Consider the following 27,249-nt stretch of genomic DNA (forward strand, 5'->3'; position numbering starts at 1 on the left):
GGAGAGGAGCTTTGCCTTTGGGATATTGTCATGATCACATGACACAATGGAGGGAAAACACAAATGACACAGGGCATGCCCCAACATAGAGTGTAGCCCAATCAGAGCTCAAGGAAGACAAGTGTCCTCGTACATATTCAAAAAAGCCCCGCCCACCCATTCTGCCCTCTCCGATACATATCTGTACTCTGGATTTTAAAGTCTTTTTTTTTTTTTTTTTTTTTTTTTCTTCAAATGTGTAATATACATTTGCATTTCAAAATGTAGTTTTTTCAGCCTCCCTCCAACTGCAGACCTGTCGATTTACAATTCAAATGGTCCTTTATTGTCCCCGCCCATTTGAAAAGCACAGTTTTGGATAGAAGTCATTTTCTGAATGTCATCACCATTTTCTCTATACAAATATATCATCTGTCCCTCTTCGACTAAGTGAGGGAATGTTTTAATGCCCCAAAACAAAGATTTTCAATTCAACAAGTGCTACTTCTACTGCTAACAGTGATTTTAACAAAAATAATATGATGGTAGGTTTATATAAAAATCGTTTTCATTTGAACTCTTCAGTCCATCAATTATGGTGCTGATCTGTTTACTGAGCTGGAAGACAGATATACAGATATTACACACTAAATTGCATGTTATCAAAGGGTAGAAAATAAAACTTTCATTAAAATAAATAAAATGCTTCTCACAAAGTTAGTTGTAATAATAATAATCTCATTCTCACAATACACTCATGTTTCTGCAGTGCTCAGTATCACGTTTTTGAATCACAGTCAAAATCTCGTCTTTCTAGTTTAAAAACTAGAATCATTTATCAATGTTAAGAGCTAGCAGTTCAAACGGACTCATAATAACAACAACACTTCATCGTCTTGGAAATTCTACGTCTTTAAAACCAAGCAAAATAATAAACATCACAGTATCCCATGATTATAGTTTCATTAAGAATAAACAACATGTTATAAAACAGTACTGAAAAACAAAAACATGAATGTTGTTGTTATTATGAGATGTTTGTCATTCTTTTACTCTTTATTTTTTCATAAAGTGAAACATTTTTCAATACCGAGAGAGTTATCCTCTTTTTTTTTTTAGTTGTTTTCCCAGTCTTTCCATCTACGTTATCTCTCGCTTTTGCACATTATCAACTACTCCAACCCTCGATCTGTCTAGACTGGTGTAGTTTTCCTATTAAGCGTGTTGGAGTTACTCTCTCTGTCACCTTTCCCTAGCCTATCCAGCGTCCCCATCCCTCGTTCCCTCTCTACCGTAGAGGAGGAGAAAGGTGGAGGCTGGGAGGACGGGACGGAGTTGCCGAGCGGAGCATTGGAGTTGGAAGAATTCTGGACCGATGACGGATTGTGGGATTTGAGCGAGGGCAGCGTCCCACTCATCATCATGCCTCCTCCGCCCCCTCCGCTCTCTTTAGGGAAGCAGTTGTGCAGCTGGTATAGTGTGGCGCGGTCCACCGTGCCGTACATCGGAGGGGCGCCCAGCCCTCCTAAACCACCCAGTTTGGGGTCTCGGGAGAGGGTGTAAAGGGAAATATCGCCCCCTGGCAGAGCGGAGCGGGAGTGGGGGTTGGGTAGAGTGGACACCGAGATGGGCCCCTGGGAGAGTAAAGCTGACGGGGCCATTCCGAAGTTCTTACCCCCCGGAGGACCACCCACGGGGGACGGGTCTCGAGAGCGCGAAGGGTCGGTGGACCGAGAGCTGGAACGCGATCTGCGGCGGAAGCGGTAGCTCGGGAGTCGTAGCATGGCGTGAGTGGTGCTCTTAAAGATATCGGTGCGAGAGCGACAGCGGAGCTCCTTGTTCTTCTCGATGTAGATGTTTACCGCCAACACACCCACCATCTCAGCCAGGATGAAGGACAGCCCACCAAAGTAGAAGGACCAGCCGTAGGAGTACTGCCATTTCTTATCCTCGTCCTTCTTTGGGGAAATGTCACCCAGAGCGGCAGAAATGTACACTATCACACCGATGATGTTACTCAGGCCTAAAGATCAAGGGTCAGAAACATGCCAACTGATCAAAATGTGTTGTTGCTTCAGGTGATTAGCAGCTTTTGTTTGCAGAATAACAACGATTCAGAAGCATTTGCAGTCTAATAGATTTCATCAGATACATTTTACAGTAATATTGTGGATAATTCTGTACAGGCACAAGCAATTAAACACATTTTATAATGAATTCCGTGTTGTTTCCTATTGTCAGTATAAACTGGATACACATTGGGGTCCAAATGTCATAATGTCAATTTTTTGGACAATAAAAATATATTATCAGTAAACAGATTTTTACTGAAAAGTTTACTAGACAATTAACATGTATTATACTATATTATAATTTGAACCATTTTTATTTATGCATGACATAGACTTAAAGGAGAACTCCGGTCAATTTTAACACTGAGCTCATTTTTTTGTACGTTTGGAGTGCTGTCAGAACAAAGAACAACGACAAAAATCGGTGTTGCCTACGCCGAGTTATTCTATTTTTAAAATTTGCACCCTGTTGACTTCAATGGGGCAAGTACTAAACCTGCTTTTAGCCTCTTAACATCCTTGATGTGTCATTACAAGTGCACAGAAAATGTGAGTGATTCCTTCTGAGTGAACACGAGTGAATCTGACTGCAGTATATGTGAAAGATATGTATAAAAATGATGTTATTTAAGCCAGCGCAAATACCTGTTTACATCCTGTTTTTCGGTTGAAGTCCAAAGTAGTCGATTGCCGAGTTCACACGCATAGGTTTACCTACTTAAGTTACCTATGATCACGCGAGTGAACTCGGCAATCGACTACTTTGGACTTCAACCGAAAAACAGGATGTAAATACAGGTATGAGCGCTGGCTTAAATAACATCATTTTTATACATATCTTTCACATATACTGCAGTCAGATTCACTCGTGTTCACTCTGAAGGAATCACTCACATTTTCTGTGCACTTGTAATGACACATCAAGGATGTTAAGAGGCTAAAAGCAGGTTTAGTACTTGCCCCATTGAAGTCAACAGGGTGCAAATTTTAAAAATAGAATAACTCGGTGTAGGCAACACCGATTTTTGTTGTTGTTCTCTGTATTGACAGCACTCCAAATGTACAAAAAAATGAGCTCAATGTTAAAATTGACCGGAGTTCTCCTTTAAGAGCAATTTAAGTCTGTTTGGATGAAAGTGTCTGTTGTAATATATGTATCTTATAATTATATGTGCATCTTGAATGCAATGTAAGCTAAACATTTTATTATATTAAATGATATATATACTCTTTAAAGCATTATGAGATAGACATTATATTAAATTATGTATTATATAAATGTAATATATAATTGAATATAATGTCTAGCTTACAATTAGGTGTAATCTGACATTTACTCCAGCACCAATACATGTACACACACACACACACACACACACACTGCACACACTTTACCTGCTGCTACAAACAGAATGCCAGCCCCCAGCACGATATTCCTTTTGCTCTTGTAGAAGCGACTGGCTGCGATACAGACCCCTCCCATTAGCAGCAGGATGGCACTAAGAATGGGAAAGATGTTGGAGGCCCGGACCACTCCTGCAGGGAAGGAGAGAATAGCAGAGGAGAGAGACAGATGGGAGGGTGAGAGACGGAGAGCATCATAAGCGTGAGACGTGATGAGTGCAGGCCAGTCGGTTCTGTTCAGGTCTTTAGCCCTGTGTGTTTGTATTTCCACACATTTGTAGATAGAAATAAAGCTAAAATGAGGCACCTGGTTAATTAAATGATGCCGTTGTGCTCTCTGTGAAAAAGCCCCAGAGGAAAAAATGTTCCCCTGGCAGTTGGGCATCCCATCTGGGACCAGTTAAGCTGGGACAGAGCAAGGAAATGCCATCTAAATACCAACCAAAATGCCAACCTGTGTGTGTGTGTGTATATATGTGCGTGCATTTATGCGCGTGACATGCACACGTGCACACGGGGAGCTGTAGCACAGAAATGTCTTGGAGCATTTCAGGGGATATGAAGCATAGGATTGAATCTGCAGAATTATTGTGAATCTGCAATATGTCACTTTGAAAAAGCTCTTCTTACAGTATCAAAGAAGCATAGGTGCGCCATCATTTTCTTTACCATATGTAAAATCATAATCATTTGTTACAATACAAAGGGGGAAGGGGGGTAAATAATGACCATTTTTTTTATTTTGGGGTGAACTGTTCCCTTAACACTGCTGTTGCTGCATTCCATTCATGCTGCAGAACTGCTTTGTCATGATAAACTCTGTTGTTGTAATAAAGGGCAGCCTCTTACGCAGGACGTATTCTGCTCCATCATGATCAAAGTCAGCATCCTCTGGGAAGTGGTTGATCTGGGAGCACACGCCACGCTTCACCCCTACAAGCAAAAACACGGGAACGTCAGAGGTAAGACATCCTGACAACAACCCTGAGCATATGTTAATCCTGAACTGAGAAAGAACCACATCACATACCTCCGTAAAAACCCCTCACACACAAACATCTTACTGACCACAAACTTTTGAACAGTGGTGTGTATTTAACACAAGAAGCGTCTCATGGAATATCAAGTGTGATCATGGTCAAATGCAGGAATGTCAATTTTCTATTATTCTTTCATAATAAAACAGGCATTGATGTGAGCTCAGACAGACGGACAGATAGATATTGTAGATAGATAGAAAGAAAGAAAGACAGAATACCTTTTAATGGTCTAATTCGCAATCCAATCTCTTTAAATTAGATAAGGAACTAATTTTTGCATTGTAGCTGCTGATACAGATCTAATTCTCTTAATTCATTATGTTCATTTGTTAAGAAGGGGAACAGAGGAACACACACACACACACACACACATGCACCCTAGAAATCTAGCCCTGGAGTCAATCGGGGAGTGAATAGCTACCCGCTCCAGTGCTGGGGGCCTACGGCAGACAGACAGACTGACGCACTATGAGGACGTCGTGACTGGTGTTGATTGATGGAGTGGGAATGTGATGGATTGATGAGACACGAAGGGAGAAACAGGTGGACAGGTGTATGGGGGATTCTTTTCACAGCTGTTTTTGTCTTTTTATATTCCTCCTCTTATGGACATTAATCTGTAGAAAAGAGACGAGGGCACAAAAGGGAAAGGTGTCAGCGTAGGAGAATCTGGCATCACCATTTTGTTTCTTTGTTAAAGATACTGCAGCTTTCAGTAATGGCCTTTGTTTCTGCCATCAAGTGCACGTCACCAGACCTGCCAAGCTTGGGGAAATTATTTGAGTACCACGATAGTGTAAACCTCAGTTCGCTTTGCACAAGGTTATTTCCCCACTCACCACCATATTATTAATTTATTCATAATATAAATTCTAATTTTTATTTTTTTTTAAACACAACAATTATGTCATGAGGGTAAACCCTATGGCCCGGTTTCACAGACAAGGCTTAGATTAAGCCAGGATTAAGCCTTAGTTCAATTAAGACATTTAAGTAGCTTTTATAAATGAGTCTTAGAAAAAAAAAAACATTACTGATGTACATCTTGAGACAAAACAATGGCACTGACATATTATAAGATATGTCAGTGCAAGTTGCTTTCAGTTAAAACAGCTCAAATATGCATTTTAGTCTACTAGGCTTAAGTCTACTTAGACTAGCCTTGTCTGTATAAATACAGGCACATATTTTTAAAGTTAAAAAAAATCACTGCGATTCTAACTGTTGTCAATCAATGTGACTATACAATATTAATTATTATAATTTTTTTTTTTTAATTAAACTAATAGGCTACTGTAGAAATAATATTATTGTACTGTAAAATAATAAAAGAGAAACATTACAGAACAACGGTAAAATTACGATACAATTTTTTATGGCTCTCTTAGTTTCCTTTCTTTCCAACTAATTCTTTAAGCTGCTGCTTCTTGCTTGACTTGGGAACTGCACATGCACAATTGAAAGGCATTACTAGTTTTTTGTGTAGTCGTTACAAATCACACCAGTGTACTTTGAGGTCAAAATGTGTATCTGCTAACGCAAAAGGCATACAGGTTGGCAGGTCTGCATCACCCACAATGGAAGAGCCACATATTTAAAAAAGACAGCAGTGTGACGAGCCACTGAGCGACTTTTCCACGCTGACTGCTTTATTGGCTTTTTTTATGGTCGCTGAGAGTTGAGAAATGGTCAACTTTGAATAAAACGCAGAGCTCATCAGTGTCCCTTTTTACACAGCCGTCCAATCGCAGTGGGGGAGGAGTGGTGAAAATACCACACCTACTTGTACTATGACTGAACAAGAATGGACAAGTTATTATTGCTTGTCTCTGTTATTCGTGTCTGTAGATGGCATCCCCGAACTACCATAGTACTAATATGAAAAATAATGAGAAATATAATAAGAAATATTTTGTTTGCTCAGCTGGCTAAAAATGCTTTGTTGGACACATGGCCTAAAGGCCAACTAGGGTGTTAAAGGCATACTCCACCAAAAATGAAAATTCTCTCCTCATGCTGTTCCAGAAGTATACTTTCTTCAGATGAACACAAATTAATATTTTTTGAAAAAAATAATCTCTGTGAGTCCAATAATGCAAGTGTACATGTACGGGACCTCTAAAATTTACTAAAAAAAAAAAAAAAAAATGAAAAACTGCAATCCATACAACCCCAGTTGATGAATCAATGTCGGCTGAAGCAAAACGATAGGTGTGTGTAAGGAAAACACTAATATTTTACACCTTTTACACCATAAAGTATGACTTTCAGCCAGCTGTCAAATGTGTTCGTGAGTTGACAAAAACATCAGCATGTTGTGAGACCTGTGTGAGAAGTGAAGGTCCTCTGTGCTTGAGCTTCAGAACATTCATGTCAAGCATGAACCTGTGTTTGACAGGCAGACAGAAGCAATGGTTTGTAGTGTAAACATTGTAAATATTCAAATTTTCTCACACATGCACCTATCGTTTACGCCTCAGAAACATATGGATTTTTTTTCGTGAAGTGTCAACTTTGAGGGTTCCATCCACTTGCATTATATGGACTCACAGATATTATCATTATTATTATTATTTTAATGTTTGTTTGTGTTTTTCTGAAGAAAGAAAGCCATATATATATATCTAGGATGGCGTGAGGGTGAGTAAATGATGAGAGAATTTTTGGGAAAGTATCCCTTTAAGACTAGCACCAAGCCAGTATGGAGGTTCAAGCTAGTCCATATTGGTCCAATAGGTAGTTCACCTGCTTACCATGACCTTGCTGTCTCTCTTGTAGAGCCAGCGATCTAAGCTATGTATCTAAGCACATGAAAGCAACTCATTAGCTTTGAGAGTAGCATTGGCCTCTCCTATATCGACTGCTACAGCAGTAGGGGAGCCTAGATGAAGGGCAGGACGAGGCCCAGCATGTGTGTGCATGTCTAGAATTGAGTCGGGGTGATGTGACAATCAGCGCACCTATCATCACGAAGCCAGTAGTAATTGCTGTTTGGACTGATTTAGCTGCAACATTTATTATGCAGATCCAAAAAAATCCGCTTTCCACTTGACCTGCTCTAAATTGTGTTTCTACTGAGCATCTATCTTGGCTCTAATCCCTCGGGAAAGCAAGGATGTCTTGACCTCTAAACTATGCCAAGAGTGCTGTAATACTGCAGTGACCAAAGGGGCAAAGAAAGAAGGGAAAGCGAGGCTTTAATGAGATAGAGAGAGAAACAAAGAGAGACGGCCGAAAAAAGCAGGCCGCGTCGCTATGATGATTGGGAATCCAGGCTTATCTTTAATTGAATGCTTTGTTATCAGAGAGCTTAGCCATAAGGCTAAATTAGAAGAGCACAATGGCTGGCTGCAGGCGGAGCGGAGAGCGTATTACACGGGGATGAGTGAGAACATGAGGTGCTAGAACGACCCCTAAGACTACGACTGCTGTCCCTCTGTGTTGACCTCCCAATGCAATCTGCTCGGCCTTTTAATTAGGCCTTTACAGGCCTTTTTGGGCTGCGCTCCTAAATTCAAAACTCTTCAGCAGCAAACAGCTGGATGTGTGTAGGTTTTATGTGTTTTAATTACCCAGACAGCAACATAGTGTCACACCTGGTACATGTGGATTCCACGCATACCAGATGTGGGCCGGATCTGGGACGACACTATGTTGCTGTCTGGGTATCCTTAAATGCCATTTAAATGAAGAACTGAACTACTTTTGAAATGTTTTCATCGTTTATACAGGCCTGTTAGCTATTTTCAGAACAATTTGAAGGCACTTGTGATTGTAAAAATAGATTAATTATATGCATTGTGAGATCCTATTAATTTGATGAATAACTAAAGTAAATAATAAAAATCTTATGTTTAGTATATTTTTGGAATTAAAAACATTGCCATGCCTGTAAAATGTTCCAAGACAGGGGAAATGACTATCCTCTTGCGAGGGACCCTCTTCCTAAAATATAAATATTGAAAATAGTGTGATATTATAAAGATAACATTTTATATTGTCACCGCAATTATTATAGATACGTATACACTACCGTTCAAAAGTTTGGGGTATGAATTTTTTGTTCAATTAATGCTTTTATTCAGCAAAGACACTAAGGCCTGGTTTCACAGATGTGGCTTACGTAGATCAAGCCAGGATTAGGCCTTAGTTAAATTAGGACATTTAAGTAGCTTTTTTAAACATGCCTTAGAAAAAAAAAACATTACTGGATTATCTTGAGACAAAACTATGGAAGTGGCAAGTTGCTTTCAGTTAAAACAGCTCAAACATGCATTTTAATCTGGGACTATCTTAAGCCTTGTTTGTGAAACTGGGCATAAACTGATCAAAATTGACAGTAAATACATTTATAATGTAACAAAAGATTTCTATTACAAATTAATGCTGTTCTTTTGAACTTTCTTGTCATCTAATAATCCTGAATGTATCAGTTTCCACAAAAAATAGTAAGCAGCACAACTGATTTCAACATAAATGATAAGAAGAAATGCAGCAAATCAGCATATTAGAATGATTAGAAGGATCATGTGACACTGAAGACTGGAGGAATGATGCTGAAAATTCAGATTTGCATCACAGGAATAGATTACGTTTTAAAATCTTTTCAAATAGAAAAAGGCTATTTTAAATTACAATATTTCAAATATTACTGTTTTTACTGTATTTTTGATCAAATAATAGCAACTTGGTGAGACTATTTTCAAAAACTATTTCACAAATCTTACAGATCACAAACTTTTAAACAATTGTGTATACATACGAGTTTTTTATATAGACACAAAATATAGGCACAATTTGAAATATCAAATTCTGCATACGTTTTAAAAAAGCATATATCATTAAAATATGATATTTAATAATTAATATTTAATCGCTATATTAAGTTAACACTAACTATGACAGAAAATATTCATTTTCCCCATGGATACCAGTTTGAAAACCACTGATATAAGTCGCATATTTTTTAATGTAGGTTACATATATATTTTTCATTTCCCATCAGATGTACTTTTGTTTGTTTATCAAACTGTGGCCTAGTATTTTTTTTAGTATAAACACTGTATCATCATAGGACTACCCTAGTGGAGGCAAATATTAATAAATCATAACCCTCCTATTCTCCAAATAAGTGCACAGAAACACAGATGCCACCCCTACAATGTAACCAAGAGCCAAGATAGTGGCTGACCCTCCAGACAACAGATCCTCCACAGGCCAGAGTGCGTCAAGGCCCCGGGGTCCTTCTTGTCTTTATTATGGGGATCATCTTGTGAGTTGTTGGCGGTGCTGTTGCAGATGAGCGCCCGCGAGTACAGCCAATAATCTGTGCCGATAGCCACCGTCATCAGGCCAAAGGATGCGAAAGCACCCACGATGGTGAGAAGGATCTGAATGCCCTTCTCACACACCATGCCTACAGGAGAGAGGAAGAGATGCAAAGAGAGAGAGAGACGGAAACATCACTGATTGCCCATCTATCTCTCCTTCAATTTGTTTTCTTTTATAGTATAGATATAAAGAGATGAGAAATGACTGACCTCCTTCTCTTTTTAGACTTGATTCGAATCATGCAACCTCAGCCTCAAGGCCATTCAATGCTTCAACCTGATTGGTCGAAATAGCTTACCTGATGGCGAGTTTCTGTCCTTCGACTCAATTTTGAAATCTTTCTTTTCCTCGTCAGATGAGAATGTGCTGTCCCCTCAATCCGGGCAGCATCCATCGACTGTCCTCGCACACTCCTTTTGTTCTTCCTGCACTCGTTTACTCCCCCGCTTCTCTTCTGACAGGTCGACCACAATGGAGAAGCTTGTGTTGGTCTCTGTGATCCCTTCGTATGTATGCAGTCTTACTTTGCGTCAGTTCTGGTCATTGCTGATATATAAAACAAAACCTAGAGATACAAAAGGAAGAAAGGAGAGAGATTGGATTCTGCCGCAATTTCTTTGCCGCAAAAAAAAGAAGAAACTGTTTGGTGGAACTTTGGCAAGGAATGATTCTAAAGAACTTGCGGAGAAAGGAGCAAAGGCAGGTCTACACTGTTACCATAGTAACGCTGAATTGCAAAAGCTTGAGCATGGAGAGATGGGAGGGGGGCAGTGCTTTCATCCCTTGGGACGAGATAAGGGAATAACTGACAAACATGCAATTCAGCAACATTACATGAATTGGATCATTGCAATGAATCTGTAGAGACTCCCTGACCAAGCAAGAGGGAGAAGCATTACCTCACAGTGCTGGATGCTTTATGTTAACCACACCTATTTGAGACACAAACGCATGCGAATACGCACACACACACAAACACACACGCACACGCACGCACGCACACACACACTCGCACACACACACACACACACACACGCACACACTGAAAACCTATAAAACCACAGGACAATCGTGCAGTACGCATAATTTAGCAAACATAATTTAGCAGACATAATGCAGGGCTGCCTTGGCTGTTAATAATTTATAATGCAATATGGCACAGCCATCAAAATGGGTTAAATCCTGTTCACATGGTGAGCCTCTGCAGTACAGATTTGTAGCGCTCATAGAAAAATCCCTTCCGAGTCAAACATGGATGGACAATCTGAGCCGATTTCTAATGTGTCAGTGGCACATAAAACAAAATTAACATAAAGATGCGGTTTTGTATGTTGTAGCCCAAACTATTCTAGCTAGAGACGTTTATCAAGTGTACTCTGTTAGATAAGATGTCAGAGGCTGTAATAAAATAGCACAAAAATCTGTACAAATACACAATGCAAACCATTATATGACACATACAGTATACTGATATTCAAGATGCTGTTAAAGAGAATTATTAGCATAATAGTCCTCGTGGAAAAAAGTACACTTTAGCATACTATTAAATAGAGTACTTATAATGGAAATAATATAGTTTAAAATAATATACCCTCCTGAGACCCGAGAGCTTGCCTGGTGTGCATTTTATAATTGTTCCTGCTATTTGGCATAAGTTGGACCTAATAAGTATAATAACTAAAATTTGTTTTTGTACTGGAAGTAGTTTTTGCAGAAAATGATGTCCTCATGCGAGGACAGTGGGTCTATGTTTTACCATATGATGTCCTCATGCGAGGACAGTGGGTCAATAATTTACCATTTTACTAGCAATTATGTGAAGTGTCAGTACAAATGAAGTGATAAACACTTGACAAAATCTGATTTTTATAATAGTACTGGTAAAGGCCAGCAGGGAGCAGTAGAAGGCCACTTATTGGCTCACTTTCATTTTGAAATTCTTGATTTTTACCAGTTTTCTGCACTAAAGCAAACCAGTTTTTCCATGTTAACTCAATAATTCATGCTTACACACACACACACACACACACACACACACACACACACACATACACACACAGACAAATGTTGTTTTTTCAATGCTGTTGCGATCCGTCTAAAAATTCCCAAGTTTAGCTAACCACATGGTAGAATAAATAACGTAATATAGTCCCAATGTCCTCAAACGAGTACTTCACATTTACTGATGTCCTGGAGTGCTACTATTACTAAAATATGTCAAATTTTAATCCCCATATGATGATGGAGACAGTATTGTACATAAATACATTTGTTTCATTCATATAATTTGAATAGATTTTTTACCTGGGTCATTTTTCTTTCGGGAAGTGTTTTGCTGATATTTTGCTGATTTTCCAGCCATTTTCTTCTCACTGACATTGGTGTAATGTTGTTATATCACCACAAGATGGTGTGGGCAGTGTCCCTAAATGTGGCCAACATGTCTAAGATTTACAAATTTGACTATCATTGTGTCAAGAGGCAAAAATGTAATGTCCTCATATGAGGACACAGGGTCTCAGGAGGATACTTAAGTGTAAACTAAATGTAATGTTTTTGGACACTTAATTGCATGTAATTGCAAATAATGAAAATGTATAAAATAGTTTAAATTTATATTAAATAAAATTAGCTGAACTTTAGAGAGCTTTTTTGACCCATTTTAAGTAGGACGTAAGTTCATCTTTATATGTCATTTCATAATTACTCTTATTGTCTTTGAAATATGGTTTAAGTGTGCAGAATGTACTGACAAGCATTTTTGCTAAACTAATGTATACTTTAATGTAATTTGTATTGAAACTTGTATGTTTTCTGTTTATTCTATATATCTTTTATATATAATATATTAGAATTGATATTTTGTAATTACATATTTGTAATTAAGAATTTGCAATTTGGTACATTTAAAATATATTAACTTTAAATATAATATTGAATGACTGAAAATGACAATCGAGTACTTTACGTGCTTTTAGTATGTTAGTCAACACATCAAAATAACGTACTGCTTTAAAACACGACAAACAAGCATTACACCATAATGATTTAAAATGTACTATAAAGTAAAAAAAAATAATTGACTTTATCACAAAGTGTACTTGTAATTGGAGTACATTTTCATGACATGATGACCAATCTGGAACACGCAGGAATAATAATCATAGAAAAACAACCAGGTAAAACATTGACGTCTCACACCAAACAAAAAACTAAGGCTACGTTTACACATGGCCGGCTATTTTCATAAACGGACATTTCACCCTCTCCGTTTTCAAAAATAACATTGTGCACACCTGTCAGTTTTCAGAAAAGTGTTCGTTTACACAAACCTGTGTATATATGCTGTCAAGAGTATGCCAAACCTGTAGGTGGCAGTGTAACGAGAAGCTCAAGCCCACGTTAGCCAATCAGAATCCCGAAAATAGCAACAACAGCAACGAAACACTTCCTCTTTCTCTTTTGAACAAGGTCGCACTTTTGACGCAGGTGCAAGTTCTGTCGCATACTGTGACGTCGGCTGCCTAAAACTCAGTTTTTCTCAGTTTACATGCAAACAACGTGCAAACGAAGTTTTCCAAAATCTCCACTCTGGAGTTTTTAGAAAGAATCGTTTTCAGAGGCGAATTCTCCGTTTGCGTGTAAACGAAGAGCACAAACGAAGGGAAATGTCTCCGTTTTTCAAAATAACCATGTACGTGTAAACGGTGCCTAAGAGAACTGAAGGCTTAAATACTCAAGGGAGGCTAATCAACAGAAACTGAAACAGGTGCGTAACAATCAGTAACCAAGGAAACTAACTAGTGAATACATACAGGCAGAAAGGGCAAACCAAACTAAGGGTATACGTTTACACGACAACAATGTACTAAAAACTTATTTTTGTATATAGAAGACAACATTCCCCGTTCACATGGATCTGCGAAATCAATAAAAAAATGCTGTAATATGCTCCCAGGCCAGTAGTTGGTGATGTGACTGAACACGTAATACACATGCGCATGACGTCACACTTTTTTGTAGTTTCACGGAGACAATAACAGTATTGTTTTCCAAAACTTGCACTTGCATTCATTTTCAAAAGTTCAAGTTTCAGGCCCCCAAAACGCCATTGTCGTATAAATGAACAGCCAAAACGCATAAAAAGTTTTTAGTTGAAAATGGTGTCATTTAAACGGACCCTCAAACACAAACAAACTGAACATAAACCTGCCAATTACCTTCAAGTGCAGTTTAAAAAAAAATAAAAATACATTTAAGATTTAAAATACACTACAACTGTTAATTTAATTCAGTTAAGCACAATTCTTTTCACTACAGGGAAATGTTAGTCTAATATCTTAGAAAGGCTTTTTTGTTTTGACTTTGTTATACAGTATGGCCACAGGTAAGGGTAAAGTTATTAATCAAAAAATACCAATAAAAATGTCTAGAGCAGACGGAGAAGCTTAAAATATCTAATCTAATCTCCTCTCACACTGTGAATACAGTTTATTTTGATCAATACAAGAATCTGGTAATAAAGCTATGAATAACGGAGACAGGAACAGTCTGTTTTCTCACTCTCAGTTGAGTCTCAGCAGGGAATAAACCATCATGTGACATTAACCTGTGTAAACTGGGTCTAAGTCTTCATCACTACAGCTCAAAGTCACATTCACAAATCACAAACGCCTCTTTTCTAGCGGTTTAATCACTGATTAATGGTGCATTATCACATTGCCAGCGGTGAAGAAGCTTTAAAACTTCATAAATGTAGGTTGCCAAGCTACTAATAAACAAAAATAGCCAACTGCATTGAGGCAACTTTTTTATTATCACAAACAGAAACCAACAAATACTAATGCTAAATACTAATAACTAATATTTGTTAATTTCATAAAAAAAAGAGACTTCTGGGAACACTTTTTGCATTACAATAATATCTAGGCTGCATTCATTTGATCAAAATACAGTGAAAAATAGTATTATTGTGAAACATTACTACAATTTAAAAGAACTGTTTTCTATATTAAAATATAGAATTTTTAGCATCATTACTCCAGTCTTCAGTGTCTCATGATCCTTCCACAGTTGTGCTGCTTAATAATAATTTTGTGGAATTTATTCTTTGATGAATAAGTTCAAAAGAACACCATTTATTTGGAACATAAATAAATATTTTCTAACATTAAAGGGTTAATTCGCCCAAAAAAGCAAGAACTGACATCATTTACTCACCCTCGTGTCGTTCCAAACTCGTAAGACTTTCGTTCATTTTTGGAACACAAATGAAGATATTTTTATTGAAATCTGAGAGATTTCTGTCCCTCTATTTACAGCTACGCAACTACCACTTTGACGCTTCGTAAAACTTTTTAAAGCGTCAAACTGGTAGTTGTGTTGCTGTCAAAAGAGGGACAGTAAAATATATTCATTTGTGTTTCTAAGATGAGTGAAAGTATTATGGGTTTGGAGCGACAAGAGGATGTGTAAATCATGACAGAATTTTCTTTTTTGTGTGAAATAACTTAACTTTAAACTTAAATATCTTTACTGTCAATTTTGATCAATTTAATGCATCATTGCTTAATGCAATCATTAATTCTTCTTTAAAAACAAATCGTACAGACCCTAAACTTTTGAACAGTAGTGAACAATACAGCAGAAGTTCTCAACTGGTGGATCAAAACCCCAAAATGGGGTCTGTTCTCATTGCGTTGTAGACGGCAGGGAAAAACAATGCTAATGCAAAAAAACAAAAACAAACATAGAATGCACCTATACAATAACAGTGTAGAATGCAGCAAAAATTAAATAAATAAGGCACTCAATCAAACTCTTCTCTACATGATTTCATATACAATGCTAAGGTAAAATGCGTTTCATGCAAAGAATAATTGGCTGCGCATAGCATGAAACCATCAAATTTCAAGCTATATCAACACAAAACAAATAAATAAACAATAATGTTGCATATTCTAATCTAGTCTATGCAGTTCATCATAATATAATTAAAAAGTTTCGCATTAAGGATATTTTGGATAAATCTGGGTCCGGAAAAAAACGAAATCAACTGAGAACCACTGCATTATAGCATTCACAACGTCATAGATGCATAACAAAATAGAATTATTTCCTCAAAAGAAGACTTATATTCCTCCCACAAAAACACTGCCCAAAACACCAAAAGTGTTACAGATTAATAATAGGCCTAGGCCACCATTTTTTTGTAGCTCACAAAAGGCCCAAAAGGCCAGTGCGATGTCCTGAGGCGTTTAACTCCACCTCTGCAAGAAACATTAACTGGGGCTGTATGAAATACACTCTTCTTCTTATATGTGTCAAAGTAATAAGCCTGAGAGTCACTCAGAAGACAGTCGGCAGCTTTCAGTGTCTGTTTCAGTCTGATGCCTCTGCTATGTTTAAACTGAAGTAGGCAAAAAAGAGCATCAAAGTGAGAACCACACACAACACCTCTTTACGAAGCAGATTGTCTCTGTGTTTCCAAAGTCTGCCACTTACTATCGCAGTAAATACAAACATTTGGCTTGGCAGACCACACACACAAAAAAAGATTTACATCTATTTTTAATCACACAAGGACAAGGAAAAAAAATAGCAGAGATCCTGTTCTCATGAGACGGTCACATAATCAGCGGTGCTTCCATTCATAACTTCCCAGTTATTGCAGTCATGCGAGATTTGATTTGCAAGGCTTGGGGGGAGGGGAAAAGAAGTGACACAAAATAACTCATTTCCACCATCATTACTTCCTCACCATACATTCGACATGTCAATGTGTATGTCAAGTAACCGATCAAAATTACAGACAATTAATACACCATTCAGACAAATCATGTCATGACTGTGAAAGGCGAAGCTGTAATTATGGGAAACGCGTCCAATTATTATGACTCGTGAATCAAAATAATTAGCACATAAGTCCCTGCTGCAATCATGACAAAGAGCGTCAATTATGACCTCTTTTGCGTCGCTCGGAAGAGAGGGAGAGCGAGCGTGAGACAGAAGCAGACAGAGAGAGAATGGACAGAGCAGAAGCAATATAATCATGGAGAGTGCGAATGACATCAAACAAAAGCAAGCGCACTGAAGTTTGAAACACCTTTGTGCAAGGAAACACTTGAATGATTCACTTTGAAAAGTGAATAGCATTATACATTAAATGAATGCAATGAAACACTACCTTCACCTTTCTGTTTGGATGAATGTAGCGCTACTGCAGCATCATCGTCACGCTGACGGCGTGAGACCGCACTGAGCTGAGAGATGACATCGTTAATGATAACACCTGATCCTCTCATTTCCACACACCCTTTATAACACCCCTCACATTCACACTACACTTCTTGACTGTGGTCATACCACACACACTCTCTTTCTGCCAGCCTCCCCTCCACTGTGCTCAAACTGTGGCCATTGTGTACGTCCAACTCACACTCTGAGTGCTATCCACGCAAATGAATGATGTGTGTAGCCTTATCACGCTCTTTCGATTGAATTTTGCAACATCGTAATAGCACTAGCAAGGTCATGACTCATGAGTTTGATTCAGTGCATGAACTGATCAAATGTACAAAAGTTTGGCGTCAGTAAGAGTTGTAATGTTTTGTAAAAAAAAATATATATATTTTTTTTAACCAAGGCTGACTTTATTTGACCAAAAATACAGTAAAAACTGTACATTTTAAAAGAACTGTTGTTTATTTAAATATATTTTAAAATGTAATTTATTCCTGCAATTTTCAGCATCATTACTCCAGTCTTCACACATGATCCTTCAGAAATCATTCTAATATGCTGATTTGCTGCACAATAAACATTTTTTACTATTATCAATGTTGAAAACAGTTGTACTGCTTAATATTTTTGGGGAAAACTTCAAAAGCACAACATTTATTTAAAATAGAAATCTTTTGTAACATTATACATGTTTTTACTGTCACTATTGATACATTTAAAGGGATAGTTCACCCAAAAAATACAATTCTGTCATCATTTATTCACCCTCATGTTGTTTTAAACCTGTATGAGTTTCTTTATTCTGTTGAACACAATAGAAGATATTTTGAAGAATGTCAGTAACCAGACAGTTGATGGCACCCTTTGACTTCCATGGTATTTTTTTCCTACTATGGAAGTCAATGGGGTCCATCAACTGTCTGGTTACCGACATTCTTCAAAATATCTTCTTTTGTTTCTTACCACAAACTTTTGAACAGTTGAGTATTTTACCTTAAATGCAATGCATGTCGCTGATATTAAAAGTGTCTGCCAAATGTGAAAGATTATTTGATTCTGCATTCTGACATTTTAATTGTGTTTACTTAAGAATGGATATATAGCTATTTTATTTTTTCATTAGTAAAGGTAATTAAGTTTAGGCTAGTCTCGCATGCCCTTAACTAAATAGCATTAGGTCTAGTTCCCACTGCAGCTTATTCTGGCTGACCTGTCTACTGCCGCCTGCCTCCTTTTAACTATCTATGACAAACGACAGACCAGAAGTCAGTCATTTCCAGTGGACAATATTACAGGAACTTTTGCAGTAAGACCTTATGCAAACTCGACCAGATGTGATGTAAAGCCTATTCTAATCAAAACTAAGAGCGCAAGATGAGAATTACAAAAATCTTAGCTTTAAACATTATTTCTGTATTAGTAGATATAAATAATTATGTCTGAAATAATAATTTATTACATAATTATTTGCATTGATCAGCCCTACCTACTTTGCTTTTCTTTCAGATGTGTTGCCAATCATTTGTTTTGTATGTATATTTATTTTTATAGATAAAGAGAGCATTAAAAAAATGTGCAAGTTCCAAGCGAATGCAGCTGCAACAATTGTATGGAAATTTCGAGGATAGCGGAAAGTCTGCTTTAGACTGGAACAGACCTGTTACATGTCTGGTCGACATGTAGAGTAACCAACCACAGTTTGCATTGTTTTAAGTGCTGTTTAAGAGCATGTTTACATGAAATAGAATATACCACCACAACACACTGGAGCAAAAATATTATGTGGCTGTCTCAACAAACAGAAATCACTGAGGAAAAAGCAGGAAATGTGTAGACTGATTCCACAATCATATATTTTGTCCCTCCAAATGCAGAAAGTACATTAATACAGACATAACTAAGAAAATAAAGCGAAATCTGAAGTTTTGCTTGTGGATATCTTGCCATTAAGTGACTTAAATCTTTGAATATATTTTAAGTTTTAATAGCATCTGGGGCTGAGAAATGGGAAATTTGATTATTTTCCTTGAACTGGTTATTTCGGACAGTTCATTTCAATGAACCTGTTCCAAAAAACCCAATGCACTAGTTTGTTTATGTAATCGCACGATAACGTCACAAATACATAATTCTATCATTAAAGCACCCAATAATTATGTGCAACATGGATATTTTACATGTCTAAAGCATAAAAAGTAAATAAACTAGTCTTACTCAACTCACCTTTTTACATTAACCATTAGAAACCTATAAAACCTCATTCATTTCGACCCATTTCGTCAACTTTGTGCATGCTCGTATCAGCAGCTCATTGGTCATTTCCAGCTCTAGTCGTCTCTGATGTCAGTTAAAAGAGACACGATCGATTTATATGATGAACAGATTGAATTTAGGCTTTTATTCACATATAAACATTCATCAACTCACACATCAGTTATGATAAACGGAAGCTCAAGCATGTTCACTTGACCTGTGAGAACCAGTGAGATTCATTCTCATGTGTTACGCAGCACGTTTGAGCTTCCACAAGAACCAATGAGGTTCATTACCATGTGTTACATAGCATGTTTGAGCTTCTGCGTTTGAGTTTGTTCTCACGCGTCAATCAAGTTCGGCCGAGCTTCTGTTTATGTTCACTGATCAATGTTAATATGTGAATAAAAGACTAAATTAAGTCTGTTCATCATGATAAAGCGATCGTGTCTCTTCAGAAAATGGAATAAAGCACCCGATTCATATGTATTAGTTTAACGATCTCTTTATTAACGCTTTGAAGCATCAAAGTGGTAGTTGCGTAGATGTCAATGGAGGGACAGACAGCTCTCAGATTTCATCAACAAGATTTCCATTTGTATTTCTAAGATTAAAGAAAGTCTTAAGGATTTGGAACAACTTGAGGGTGAGTAAATAATGGCAGAATCATTTTTGGGTGAATTAACCCTTTAACCTGCAATTGAAATCAAAATTATTACATTAATCGGTAATTGGAATTATAACCCCTATTGCAAATCAGGTTTATTGGCAAAATTAACAGACTTTCAGCTGTTTGCAATGAACAACAAAATAGCTTAAACCAACAAATTGGGTCCCCCAAATTCAACTGAAAATTCAACTTTTAATGACTTCTGCAGTCTCAAAATTATTCAACCCCTTCATGTCAAGCATCTTTACTTCTTAGTAGAACACTCTTTTGCTGTTACGACCTGCTGCAAACGAGATGTATAACCAGACACCAGCTTCTGGCAGCGTTTCTGAGGAATCTTAGCCTATTCCTCATAAGCTATGGCCTCCAGTTCAGTAATATTCTTGGGTTTGCGTGCTGCAACCTTCTTCAAATCCCACCAAAGATTTTCTATGAGGTTCAAGTCAGGTGACCGTGAAGGCCATTGTAGAATCTTCCAGGACTTTTTCTGCAACCAAGCCTTGGTGGAATTTGAGGTATGCTTGGGATAATTTCCCTGTTGGAGGGTCCAAATGACAGCCAAGCTTCAGTTTCATCACTGATGGCATGAAGTTTTCTCCTAGGACTTCCTGATACTTTAATGAATCCATCTTGCCTTCCACACGCTGCAGGTTTCCAGTGCCAGAGGATACAAAGCAGCCCCAGAGCATGCAGCACCGAGCCACCACCATGCTTAACTGTAGTTGTTCTTTTCATGTTAACTGAGTGTTCTTTTCAACATATGCTTCATTCTTCTTCCTCCAGACATACCACTGATCCATAGGACCAAACAGTTCCAGTTTTGTTTCATCACTCCTCAGAACAGAATCCTAAACCTTCTGTGGCTTATTTCTATGATTTTTGGGTCAGTAGGTGTGTACGTCTCTGAGTTCCTGTATGCGTTTAGTACACGCCTTACTGGGCAAGCTGAAACCTCAGTGCCTGTTGCCACAAAAGGCTTTTGCAGTCACTCAAGGTTTTTTCTGACCCTGCCTTCTCAGAAATCTGGTTGCAGCCGTTGATAGCTTCCTTTTTCTGCCCCGTCCAGGTAGTGTAACCACTGTTCCTTTAACTTTGAGCCAGCGAACTATGCTTCCAACGGTGTCTCTAGGAACATTTAGTTCCTTCGCTATCTTTTCACGAGTTCACACGTACATGAAATCAGATATAGTAATTTATGCATATTTGGCATGCTGTCTGGGGGGAGGGCTCCCAGCTTGGAATTTGGCCCAAACCCAGAGTACTCACCCCTTTTGACTGGGATAGAAAGCCAGCCAAGAGTGAGGTAATGGGGTGGTGGAGGGATGCTGTGAAACTGTCATGGGACAGAGGTGAGGGAAGGCTATATTTATACCGGCTTCCTCTTGTGCTGATTGGTTGATTACCTGAACAAGATCCTCCCGAACTTTGTAACATAAAACTTCATTTTGTATCCCGTTCTTTGTTTGTGAAGGGCGATGGTATCTTCTCTTAACTTTTAGGACCATTCTTTTGACTTAGCCATATTTCTAACATGCAGCCAAACGTGACACTCAACAAACCTAGCCAGTTCAGATATTTCATGTGTTCTAGCTCAAGCAAACCTGGTGCAAATAATGAAGCCCTTGATTAAGACCACACCTGTTTTGCAGATTTGTGCTGTTGTGAGGGATTCTATTCGGGGGGTTGAATAATATTTTGCCAATAAACCTTACTTACAACTTACAACTTTATCTCTTGGGCATTGGTGATTCATCAGCGCTTCTCTCACATTGTGTCTTTGATAATTCATATGTAATGAATGTCACACACGTGAACTGTGCACGCACACATAAAGACATTGAAAGATTCAGACATGACATGAAATGAGGTGTTAATTTCAGATCATGTTTCCTCTCAAAGACTAAACTCTTTGCTAAATCTTTAACTAATTAGTTATTTAGCTGACACATTTATTCAAAGTGACTTACAGTATAGTTTTTGTTAAATAGATCGTCTCCCCCAAGCAACTTTAGTTAAAGTGGCTTGCTCAAGAGCCACAATAGTGATGGATAGTTAATGGATCGCCTGTTTCTCTTACCAGCCAAGCTCGAGCTGACATGACCAATATTATGAATGTGTAACTCTGTGAAAAGACAAGAGCCGTGATGGGCCAGCAGGCAGTATATTTATACACATGCAATTTGCATAATATCTATATCCATAGACATGTAAGGCTTTCAGGAAGAGGTCACCTTAAAAATTCAAATTCAACAGTCAGAACACAGCACAAAGCACAAGATCACTTATAGTTTAATAATACATCCATTTAAGCCCCACAAGAACAGTAAACAGCCAATTCGTGCACTGATCTACTGTTATTTAAATTAATCACAGTATCAAACTTGAAAAAATGATTCAGTTGATCCAATAGATTCATTCAAAAATACATCTACACTATTCCAAAACTGGCTCCACAAACCAGCAAAATGTGACCACATATACTATTGTTCAAAAGTTTAGAGCCATAGCAATTAATCTTCTGCGACGATGCATTAAAATTGATCAAAAGTGACGGTAACACTTTTCAATGTTTCAAAAGATTGCTACAAAAGATTTCAAATATATGCTGTTCTTTTGAACTTTTTATTTATCAAAAGAATCATAGTTTCCACAAAAATATTAAGCAGCAACATAAAAAAATAAAAAAATAAATACAAAACGTTTCTTGAGCAGCAAATCAGTATTTTAGAATGATTTCTGAAGGATCATGTGACACAGAAAACTGGAGTAATGATGCTGAAAATTCAACTTTGCCATCACAGGAATAAATTACATTTTAAAATGTACTAAAATAGAAAACAATTATTGAAAATTGCAATAACTATTGCTAAAAAAAATTTTTTCTGTAATATTGATCAAATAAATGCAGCATTGGTGAGAACTTCTTTCAAAAACATTAAAAAATCTTACCAAACCCAAACATTTGAGTGTATATGAAGAGTTCAGATGCAAAAGCCTCTAAGTGCCATCTGAAATTTTCTTCTAGAATCATTTTTATCAAGCTCGTATATTTAAGTTCAGTAATTTCACTTAAATGGCAATGAAAATTACCTATGAATTGCCATTTAAGTGAAATTACTGAACTTAAATATATGAGCTTGATAAAAATGATCATTCTAGATGAAAATTTCATATGGCACTTAGAGGTTTTTACTGTATGTAATATCACTACATGTGTCTAAAACTGAATTTCACAAAAAAGTTGCTGTTATTAAATATGAGTGAACTTAAAACCAAACTAAACAGTTTGATTAATTAAATTCACATCTCCTCGTATTCAGACAACACAACCAAGCACATCTAGCTTTAATTCCTAACCATATAGAATATATCTCCCCTGCACTCACATTATTTTAAGGGCATCTGATACAGTAGGTGTTTGAATTGTACAGTAGCAGGCAGTACAGTACTGCTCAGGTATATTCCTTCTAATACATTAATAAATATGTGCTTCTTTTATTTCAGTAAATTTCTTTTCAGATAAACTTGCCAGGGGGCAGTTGCTCAATGAACGATGAACAATCATAAAGTTCCAGTTATGCGGCAGTATCTGTAAAGGAAGCTCGAAGGAAAGGAGTTTTTTTCATTTAGTTTGCTTAACCTGGATGTCCGTATCTCCTCCCACAAGCAATTAACAGTCTCTAAACAAGTGGCATTACCTTGTTTCTTAATTCCTTTTGAGATCCAGACAAAGAACGTATGAACCGACTGAATGAATCATTTTCTCTTGCTTACAGCTTGCTATAGGTTCTGTTTGATGACTATGCATGAAGGAAACAAATGATCACAGTCTCTTGCACTCTGACGCGTCTGTATTTAAGGTATTTAAGGATTCTCATTCCATGAAAGTTTCAGTCCCAGTTGGGACCGACGAAAGGGAGAGTTAATTATCACAGCTCTAAGGACAATCCAAAAGCCTCAATGGGTGTGTATGTGGCAATGAGAGTGTGTCTGTTCAGTTTGATTCCACACTAAATTAGAATCTGACAATTCTGAGATTATATATATATCCCGTTTAAATTAAGTCTGCATTTATTTGATAAAAAGCACAGTATTATTACAATTTTAAACAACTGTTTTCTATATTAATATATTTTAAATGTAATTTATTCCTGTGAACGTAAAGCTGGATTTTCAGCATCATTACTATAGTCTTCAGTGTCACATGATCCTTCAGAAATCATTCTAATATGCTGATTTGCTGCTCAAGAAACATTTCTCATTTATTTGACTTATTTTTTTTGGAATGTCTTTACTGTCATTTTTGATCAATTTAATATATATGAATATAATATTAATTATATTATATTATTTGATCACATGACAATGATTTTGCTCTGCTAGATTCAGTTGATTGCATGCTGATGGCAGATTTCTTAAATCTGAAATGCTTCAAGAACTCTCAAAAATGTTTCTTTCATGAATTCACACTTACAAATAATCCGATCGAGTAAAGAGTATGTGTTTTTGGCGTGCTGTCCGAAAGCAGGGCTTTGAGCTCAGTATTTTGGCCTGAATCCAGAGTGCTCCCCCTGTATTCCTGGCTGTGGTAGGAACCAGCCAAGAGGGATGCTGAAAACTGTCGAGGACTGTGTATATTTGGCCTCCTCTCATGCTGATTGGATAGACGTGTTAATTGCTGATTGGAATGACGTGTTGATTGGATAGATCATTTGAACGTGTTCCTCCCGAACTTTCTTAATGAAACATCATTTATTAAATATCACTATTGGTATCAACTGCTTGAAAAAGACATCAGTCATCTCTGCCAAAAATGGTTTAAAATTAGTACTATTGCATCATTGCACTAGGGTAAAAGTAAGCACACCGCAAACAGATGTTGCCTGACTCATCTGATGTCACTGTCTGTTAAAAAGCCACACTAATACAACCATGAACAGGACCTTAACTGCACTGACCATAAACAGTCAATATATGAACAACAGCTTACTTCTAAATCTGTTTTAACAGTGTAAACCTCATCACTGATGTAGTTTGTGAGAAAAACTCTTTTGCCGGTGTTGTTGCGAGGATATAGCTTTGCTATAGACAGCATTGATCGAGGGTATGAGGGGTCAGTTCACTCCACTTTGTTTTTCTGCTGCAGTATGGCTGTTTTAAAAGCTGTATTGGTCTAGTGGGAAAGAACAAGTGTGCCTGGGAAAGTGTCCGACTAACACAATGTGCACTTCACGGGACGGCATAGAAAAGAGAAGCCGATTGCTAAAACAATCCATGTCTCGATCATATTTCACCATTTATCAGTTTCAAAACCATGCAGAGACTTCCACTTGCAAATATAAAACCTGTCATTTACAGCTGCAGGACTCCTTAGTTTTACAGTTCACTTCTTTAAATTATACGGAGAATAAAGGAGATAATCTCAGTCAGGGGTCGGCTCTTTAAAAAATAGCAGAAAGGCCGTCCGCTGGGGTTTCTTTTCCTTTGTTGTATTCTGAAATGCTCTCAGTTCCTGTATAGATCGTGGGAAAATGGTGTTGGTACAGCAATGCTGACACAGGACTCTTCAGAGTATTACATAATTATGATCCCAGGAGACGCAATCTGCTTAAACAGAATCCTCCAACGGAGAGCGATACAACCTGAGCCCTTACCAGGTGCTTTCTTTCATTAAAACATTTCTGTGTGGTCATAGGCCACGTAAAAAACGGTGGAGGAACATCGTAGGCTTCCTGTGAGCACACAACTATGATGATTAAGGTTTCTGTGCCAAAGCCAGACACTGCCATTTTTAACTCTTATCTGATTCATTCATTTTATTACAGTGTATCGTACAATATGACACTGAATGGGAGACATATTACTACTTGTAAACTGGGCAGGTGAAATCAAAGTGCAGATATTAAGCAATATTGCCACACATTCATAGTGAGAGTTGACAGGAATCCACTGTAAGTCTTTTTAGTAACATTTACAGTAAAAACAGGCAGCTCTAGTTGCCAGAATGTTGCTGTAAAAATACACAGACACTGTTATGGGATGGCATTTTTAGTGAGAGTATACTTTAAACTTTGTAATTAAGTGAAGTTCTGCTACTGTATGTGTGCATATAATAAATTTATGTTAATGCACCGACCTGTTTCAGCTATTAATAGCTGCTTTTTACAGTGCAATGTAACAGAGGGACAGTGAAGTTCACGAAAACTGTCAAATACAACCGTAAAACATAAACTAATACATTTAAACATAAATCACCTGATAACTAAAAAAGAAACTTTACTAAAAAATGTATTTTTCCTTCAATTTGGTTAGCAACATTTGCCAGTAGAATTAGCCTATGTATAAAATGGCCACTTAAAACTTACATTTAACCAATTAACAGGATTTTACTGCATTTTAACATCCAGAAGCCTTTATGTAGGCCTCTATCATCTAGCAGTGTGACCAGTGCATCTTTTTTTCTTTGAAAATTGCCTGATGCTGAAATAGAGGCCTCTTGACAGCAAAAGCCATGTTCCTAAGGTCACATGATGTGATTGAAACGCATGGATCAAACATGCACGAGCAGGGCTGTGAAAAGGTCCAGCTCGTGATCAGTGAGATCAGATAAATGGTCAGGGTGAAGTGTGGGAGTTGACAGGGGGAGGCTGGGCGCTGATGCGAGCCGCAGTGCATTCATTAGAGGAGCCCGACACCGAAAATGGACGCCTTTCTCTATAAAAAGCCCTTCATTCTCGCTTCAAAAAGCTAAAAGGACAGGACGTGTCCAATGGGCCACGACAGACTTGTTCTAGAAGTATATCAGTGATATCAGTGTGCTTGTTTCATCGAGCTCCAGATAAGAGGAGTTTATGCTGCACATGCATAATGAATGCGAGGATGCGCTTGCAGATCCACTGTGAAGACGATTTCATCATTAATCACATTTTTCCCCGTTCGGTTTGATTTAACACACATTTGCAGATACAACCAAACGCAGGCGAAAAGCTTTGAGAAAATCGACAGCTGAGCTTTGCAAGCTTGCATTTTGGCATCGATTGACCGCTCTTTACATTCCACATGGACACACACATGCAAACGGAAACATCCAAACAGCCCCCAAAAATCACGAGCACACACGCAGACTACAGAAAATCGGAGATTATTGCTTACCAGTTTAGTTTGTCTCCGGTTTGAAGACCGTCGCGCTCCCAAAGAGGAAGACGAGGACAGATAATTGCATATCAAGAGAAATGGACTGTAAACGAGTTAGCAAGCA

The 27,249-nt window shown here is 37.6% G+C and overlaps 1 protein-coding gene across 1 annotated transcript; it reads right to left on the reverse strand.

Annotated features, from left to right (window-relative positions):
- cacng8b (calcium channel, voltage-dependent, gamma subunit 8b) lies at positions 1-27,249 on the reverse strand. Its single transcript, XM_081389655.1, has 6 exons — positions 27,144-27,249; positions 10,125-10,391; positions 9,687-9,911; positions 4,305-4,388; positions 3,447-3,587; positions 1-2,002 (listed from the first exon to the last, which is right to left on the reverse strand). The coding sequence occupies exons 3-6, from the start codon at positions 9,907-9,909 to the stop codon at positions 1,173-1,175; spliced, it is 1,278 nt and encodes a 425-aa protein (XP_081245781.1). The 5' UTR covers positions 9,910-9,911; positions 10,125-10,391; positions 27,144-27,249; the 3' UTR covers positions 1-1,172.

Source organism: Scardinius erythrophthalmus (assembly GCF_964197995.2).
Source record: "Scardinius erythrophthalmus genome assembly, chromosome: 16".
Lineage (NCBI taxonomy): Eukaryota > Metazoa > Chordata > Actinopteri > Cypriniformes > Leuciscidae > Scardinius > Scardinius erythrophthalmus.

Coding starts and splice junctions, on each gene's coding strand:
- cacng8b (XM_081389655.1), bottom strand. CDS start 9,909: ATGGTGTGTGAGAAGGGCATTCAGATCCTTCTCACCATCGTGGGTGCT. Junction 3,588..4,304: donor TGGAGCAGAATACGTCCTGC/GTAAGAGGCTGC, acceptor CCTTCCCTGCAG/GAGTGGTCCGGGCCTCCAAC. Junction 2,003..3,446: donor CATTCTGTTTGTAGCAGCAG/GTAAAGTGTGTG, acceptor CTTGATCTTTAG/GCCTGAGTAACATCATCGGT.